Source organism: Lontra canadensis, unplaced genomic scaffold (genome assembly GCF_010015895.1).
Source record: "Lontra canadensis isolate GAN:19392208 unplaced genomic scaffold, GSC_riverotter_1.0 scaffold40, whole genome shotgun sequence".
In the NCBI taxonomy this organism is placed as follows: domain Eukaryota; kingdom Metazoa; phylum Chordata; class Mammalia; order Carnivora; family Mustelidae; genus Lontra; species Lontra canadensis.
Genome location: NW_022631034.1, coordinates 6,635,798 through 6,643,079, shown reverse-complemented (window position 1 = coordinate 6,643,079; position 7,282 = coordinate 6,635,798). Strand labels below are relative to the sequence as shown.

The window sequence follows — 7,282 nt, the reverse complement described above, 5'->3', positions numbered from 1 at the left end:
GCTGGTAGGTGCTGGGAAAGGAAAGGGAAAGTGTATGCGTGTTTCAGGGCCACGGGAACTAAGGCTGCCCCTGGAAAAGGAAGGGAAATGAGTCCTAAGTGGAAGAACCTAAGCTGGGTCCTTCAGAGTCTCAGCTCCAAGGATTTTCCAGCTGCTCTGGGACAGAAGGCAGTCTGCAAATCAAAGGGTAGAAGGTTCCAATCCTAGGTCACTGTGACCTCTCCTATCTTACTTCCCCCAATTTTCCCAAAACTCTGGGCTGGAACAAGGAGTTTAGAGTTTTCTCTTACCTTGATGACTTCCCAAAGACATCCTAAAATACCTGATGAGGGATGTGAGGAGTGGCTAGAGATTTAGAAAGGACCCACATCCCCTGGTGATGTGAGACAGCTGTGACAGACCTTCAGTGCCCGTTGTTCCCTATCCACAGGAACAGGTGTTACAGTATGAGGGGGCCACAAGTAGGCCTCTGTGGTATTAGCCCCTAGTGGTATGTGGATTAAACCACTGGCTGGGGGTGTGTATAAGGATAAGGATGGAGGGACTAAACCAAACATACCAACAAAGGGAAAAAGATATAGGGCCCGATAGGAGGTGGAGGACAGAACAGACTGTACAGTGGGAATAAAGATCATACCTATTTACAGGGAAGTAGAAAAGACATGGTAATGGGTGGATCATTGAACATGAACCTTGGGAAAGGACAGAAAACTCCTCCCTCTTGCCTCACCCCTCTTTACTCCCATACCATGGCCTAGGCTATCCTGAGACCTCTCTCCAGTTGCTCAGTTAATTCCCCAGGAAAGGCAAACCTATACTCGAGAGCTAGGTTGGCAAGAATATAGGTTAAGAATCAGAGTTGGAGGAAGCAAGCAGTGGAGACTGGGCTTGAGTAGCTGCCACTGGTCCGGTTCTCTACAGCCCCTCCCAAAACCTCATATATATACTACCTTGGGTTCCATTTAATTAAAAGGTGAGAGGGCAGGTAAATCAATCAAAACCCCCATAAAACAAGTATCCCAACTGAACTACCACCAATTAAAGTGCAAACTGCAGGGGAATATAGTGGCTGGGGCTGAGGCCATCTAAAGGCCGGGAGTTGGGGGGGATGCATATGTATAAATTGGAGGATGGGTATCAGAAACTGGTCCCTCCTCTAATTAGATCACAGCAGAGCCAAAGATGCAGGCAACCAGTGAAGATTCTTTGGAGGACTCTGGGGTCCAGAGTCTCCCCCACTATGGGGGAGGAGCTACCTAAGAGGCTGGGTGAGGGGGTAGTTAGGCCTTGGAACAGTTCCAGAGCCATAGGTGATACTACATCTCCACCTCCTCCACCTCTGCCCAGTTAACTAACACAACTCCTATCCAGTACCCAAGAGCTTGCCTTCCATTTCTCACCTCTACCTAGAAACACCCTCCACAAGGCCAACTCGTGGAGACTGCAGTGTTTTCATATGAGAAACTCAAACCCCCCTCTCCCAAAAAAGGAACTGTTTCCTTACTCCCTCCTGCTCTGAGCCTTACTCTCCCCCCAGGGCCCTTAATGTGACTGAACTGGAAATCTCCAGAAGGAGGAAAGATAATTAGGTCACTGTCTTGCACCTATAATACAAAGTGAAGAAAGTTTGTTTTGGAAGGTAAGTCCTGGGGAGTCTGACCCCTAAGCCCCAGAGTAGGGGTAGGAGGCCGGTGACAACAGCTACCTGGCGTTGGTTGCTGAAGCGTTAAAAAGTGCCATGACAGAGCTGTCAGGAGGCAGCCCTTGGGAGCCAGGGCTCAGTGTGCGGTTACCTTAAGGGCTGTGTGCTGAGGGGTGGGGATGGAGGTTATTTCTTAGCTCTCGTGCTAGCTCCATACTTGTTTGCTGCTAGCCACCCCCTCAGTTGCTACAACACTGGCTCTTGTTCTGCTGGGACTGTTCATGGAGATCCACACCCCGGCTTCGGCCTGCTGCACCCCCCAGATTCTGGGGTTCACTCTTTGGCAACTTCTTAGCTATTGCCAGGAAGAGATCATTCATAGCTATCTTGGCTGAAGTCTCCATAAACAATAAGCTGTTGTCATCTGCATACGCCTGGGCCTCTTCATACTCCACCATGTGCTTATTGGCCAGGTCAGCTTTGTTCCCCACCAGGGCAAAAACGATGCTAGGACTGGCCTGTCGCTGTAGTTCCTTTACCGATGTCTTCGCTCGGGTGAAGGTTTTCTGATTAGTAATGTCATAAACCACAATGGCAGCTTTGGCACCTCTGTAGTACATGGGGGCCAAGCTATGGTATCGTTCCTGTCCAGCTGTGTCCCAGATCTCAAACTTGACTGTTGTGTCATCTAGACAAACAGACTGGGTGAGGAAGGCCACTCCAATGGTGCTCTCTTGGTACTCATGGAACTGTCCTTTGACAAAACGTAATACCAGGCTAGACTTCCCCACTTCAGATTCACCCAGCAGGACCAATTTGAACTGGCATATTTTGCTGGCCTGGGGCTGCCCATTGGGCCTGGCTGTGCTTCTGCCAGTCATGGCTAGATTATGAGAATGGGAAAGGGTGGAGGGAGGGGGATGCCACAAAGCGGCAAAGGGGGAAGTGGGAAAGGGGAGGGGACTTCAGGCTTCAACAGTCCTGGGGCTTCGTCTCCCCTGTCGGGCCAAAACCTGTGTCGAACAGACAAACAGCTGCAGCTCAACCAAACCCTCCTGCCCCTCCTCTCAATATTTTAAAATAAATATGAATTTGTTATAAATTTTTGATATATTTGCTATAATCTTTAAAGAAAAGAAAGTTCCCTTAGAACTTTCATTGAAGGAATATTGCTTAGAGTATTTTATTATGAATGGGTGTTGAATTTTATTTTAGAATTTTTCTGAATCAATTGAAATAATCAAATTTTTTCTCCTTTATTAAGTTAAGAGGGGTTGCATTCATAAATGTTTGAACATAGTATCAATATCAAATTATTGGAACAAATTCAGACTAAGACATATTTTTAGATATTCAAGGTTAATTTTGTTGACTTTTTTTTAAAAAAATATTTTATTTCTCAGAGAGAGAGAGTGAGAGAGCACAAGCGGAGGGAGTGACAGAGGGAGAAGCAGGCCCCCCACTGAGCAAGGAGCTGGAAGTGGAACTCAATCTCAGGACCCTGGGATCAAGACCCAGCCGAAAGCAGATGTTTAACCAACTGAGTCACCCAAGCATCCTTAATTCTGTTGACTTTTAAAAGGGTTTTTACACCTATGTTCATAAGTGTGAGGAGCCTATAATTTTCTAATCTCCTAATATTTTCATTAGGTTTACTGATATGATCATAGCTGGCTCACAAAATAAGATTGAGAATACTTTTTTTTTTTTTAATATACCCCCAAGGAATTTGTGTAAATTTCTCCCTGAACTACTAATGGAATTCACTATGATAGCCAGCTATCCAGGTCTGGAATTTTCTTAATGAAAAGAATGTGCATACAGATTCCGTTTTTTCCATAGGTTAAAAAAAAAAAAAAAAAAAAAAAGATTCCTTGTGTTTGTTTTGATACATTTTATTTTTCTAAGACTTTTCCCATTTTATTTAATAGTCAGATTTATTATAATGGAGTTGTTTATCATATCTTTGTTATAATTATCTTTTTAAACCTATGAAAAATACAAGAATATGTCCTTTTTTTTAACTTATACTACTAATTATTTTTGTCATCTGGTTTTTTTTTATGGGTTTTTCTTGCCAGCAATTAGTCAATTTTATTGGATTAAAAAAACCTGTGTTATGTTGCTCCTTCCAGTATCATAGATGTTTTCTATTTTATTAATTTCTGCTTTTTATTATTTCCTTTTAAAAAATCTTTGTGTTTAATTTACTGTGTTCTTTAAACTCTAGGATTTGATGTTTGTTATTTAGACCTTTAAGTTACTTAATTGTTTTTTTAAACATAAGAGGATTATCTACAGTTTTATTTTTTAGTGATTTGTACTTCAGTGTGTTGTGGTCAGAGAAAGCCATATATGAGTCCATCCTTTTCTATCTGTTGAGACTTTCCTAATGGACAAGAACATGATTATTTCATAAATGATAATTATATCTATCCTATCTCCTAAATAATATAGCATTTTTGTTATATATATCAATCCTATAAATAATAAACAATTATTTTTACATTCAATATTCATTTAGGTTTATCTTCAATCTGAAATTACTTTTCTCTCCATCTTAATTTTATTTTGTGCTGCCCAATACCTTCGAAAAGATAATCTATAATCTATCTTAAAGTACAGATATAAATAGATATATATCTATACCTATATATATATAGTTGAATAGATATATACCTATATATTCTATATATACAGCTGTGTATATATATATAAATGAATAGATGTATACATAGCTTCTCCAATTTTTTTCAGTATGGATTTCGCCTTTTATTACTGGAAGCAAATGACCAGAATTTAGAATCAAAAGGAGACTGTCACCATTTTAGATCAAAATTATATTAACTGGCTTATGTTAAAAGCTTCCAAAATTATATTAACTGATTTATGTTTTCTTTATAAAACAGGGCATCTATCATCATTTGGCCATAGGTAGCTCCCATCAAGAAAGATTTTGGCTTCTGAACCATGTGAGAGATCTTTCTAATTCGATTCTGATTTCTATGTTATTTTTTTTCTGTTTGTCAACAATGTATACAGTTTCAGGGAAATTTCAAGATCAAAACATTTTCTGCATCTCGCAGAACTTTAACTTTTTTCTGGTAGAGTTGGGACCCATTTATTATATCACCTTCTAAAACATTCACTATTTAAGTAAGATTTTCATGGAAAGATAAAGAATAAAATACCTTATTACTAAAAAAGGACAATTTGCACTTTTATATAATAGGATGCATTTATCCTAATTTCTTTAAAGTTCTTCAATTGACATGAAACTAATTTTAACTCAAATGGAGAACTTTTGACAAGCTGTATATCATTGAGGTAGCGAAAAGTGTGAAAATAATAATGCTAATTTCCAATAATGACAGTTTTAAAATTATTCACATTTTTATTAAAAACTATCATGGTTCCAATATCTTGCCTTGAAACTGCCCAAACAAAATGACTTAACTGTATTTTGTATTACTTTATGGGACAATGCTTACATATTTAAACTGCCCAAACAAAATGGCCTGAATATATTGTGCATTTCTGTATTAGACAACTTTTACATATTTCCCCTAGCATTGTTTTAATTTTGAGACATAAGTGCTAATAAATCAATAATTCCTGCTTGAAACACATATGTCACACTTGTCAGAAAATATTGCCTATAATAAAAAGGACCCTAAGTAAGATTTGTAAGAAAACACTGACTTTATTTCATAAAATGGCAACAATGCAGGGGATTTTGTAGAATTTAGATCTTTATATGTTACCTAAAATATTACATACATATTAGACAGTGAAAGGAAGAAAGACACTCTAGTAGAAACCTACTGGATGAGAAAATACAGTCCTGAAATATTCTACCTTAACTCTAACCAAGGTTGTATGCTATGAGAAATTTGAATCACAGTATTTTTAAAATGGAATCTTTTTTTCTCTCAGAAATAAGATCTTCCCTACAATGAATTTCCAAGTGACAGAGATGTCTTATAATACAAACTTCACTCTAAGGGAACAGTGAAACATACATAATGGGGGGAAGGAAGACAACATAGGCCTGAAATAAGACATTTATGCCAAGCTACTAGAGTACCCATATCCTATACCATTGTGTCAGCTTCCAAGATACACAAAAGAACTAAAATCTCTGACAAGTCCATTGACTTCAGACTGGGAGCACCCTTTAAAAAAAATGAGCTTAAGACTTCATGACTATGTAAGTGTATCATTATGCTAAGATCAATACTTTGCACACAAATAGGTCACACTTAAGTACAGCATTTCCCAAACAATTTCATGGAATTATGAACTATTAACATAAGCTAATGTTATTAGCTATTAAAAGTTATGACTAAGACACATAACAAAGAATTATTTGGTCAAAAAGTTTGGGAAATGTTAGAATTGAGAAAGGGTTTCCTTTACAATAGAATTTCTAAAGCTTGTGAAATGCTAATCTGTATTTTGAATAACCAAAGAATGTAATATTTCACTTTCCCCAAGTGTTTATCTTTCTTTCTCCCCTTTAATTTCAATTAATGAGATCTGTTTGGAAAAGATCAGATTACAGGCCTGCTTCTTCAGTATCAGTGGCCGTGATACATGTCTATATGGAAAGAGGTTTAGATTAGGCTTCCTTGTTTTTCTCTTATATAATTACTAAAAGTAATATTTGGTAGGTGATTAAAATATTCTGCCAGCATTGACTCAGTATTTTGTTTTTCAAAACTAGATAAATTCATTTTGAGAAATTATCTCTGTTGGGGAGATCTTTTGGAGTAGACTTGACAAGTGAGACAGCTTACAAGGAATTGTCCCTTTTAATCAGGTTTATGACTGTTTTCCTTGCTCTTTAATTTTTTCTTCAGTGATTGTGTATAGATTCAGAGATGTATCTAGAGACATATTTTGAGAATCTGTGGGGAGAATTTGGGAGATAGAAGGTAAAAGGAAAGGAGAACATGGTCCTAACATAAAAATGGTAAAAAACAAAACAAAACCAAAAAATGGAGCTCATTTACACACACACACACACACACACACACACGTTTCCTGAAAAAGTAAAGAGAACCTAGGTTTTCTGCTTAACAATGGCAATTTCTTTCCAGTTTCAAATAACCTTTTACATTTTTCCATATATTTATTTGTCTGATATTTTTCAGAAACAATGTGGTAGACACTGCACTGGATGTCAAGTTCATAATGAAGAACTATTAAGTTTATAATTTTGTGGGAGAATCCTACATGAAACAAATAACTAAGAAATAAGCACATCATTGACAATAACAAGGTGCTCCGAGCAAGAATAACAGGATACATCTAGTTTAGATTCAGGATATAGACAGAGGTTGAGAAAATAAGATTTGAGCTGACACTCTGAAGGACAAGTAGGAATTTACCTCTAAAGAAGCATGGAAATTAGGAGTTTTCCAGCTAGAGAGACCAGCACAACATAGGCCCAGGACTAGAAAAGGTTGACTCATTTGGGGAACAGAAATAATGTTCATTACATAGTGATAATCACACAATGTAAAGAACTTAAAAAGAAGTCACATTCTCTGTCTGGTTAATGATGGGCAAGCTGAAGGGTTTCGTGTACTAATATTTGCAATTTACTTTAAAATCCATCAAAGAAAAGGATGGATT

The 7,282-nt window shown here is 37.8% G+C and overlaps 1 protein-coding gene across 1 annotated transcript; it reads right to left on the bottom strand.

Moving 5' to 3' along the window:
- Window positions 1–1,802: 1,802 nt before the first annotated feature.
- LOC116875016 (ras-related protein Rab-5B-like) lies at window positions 1,803–2,572 on the bottom strand. The gene has a single exon (XM_032870108.1). It carries the CDS (start codon window positions 2,521–2,523, stop codon window positions 1,882–1,884), a length of 642 nt encoding a protein of 213 aa, XP_032725999.1. The 5' UTR covers window positions 2,524–2,572; the 3' UTR covers window positions 1,803–1,881.
- Between the last annotated feature and the right edge of the window lie 4,710 nt (window positions 2,573–7,282).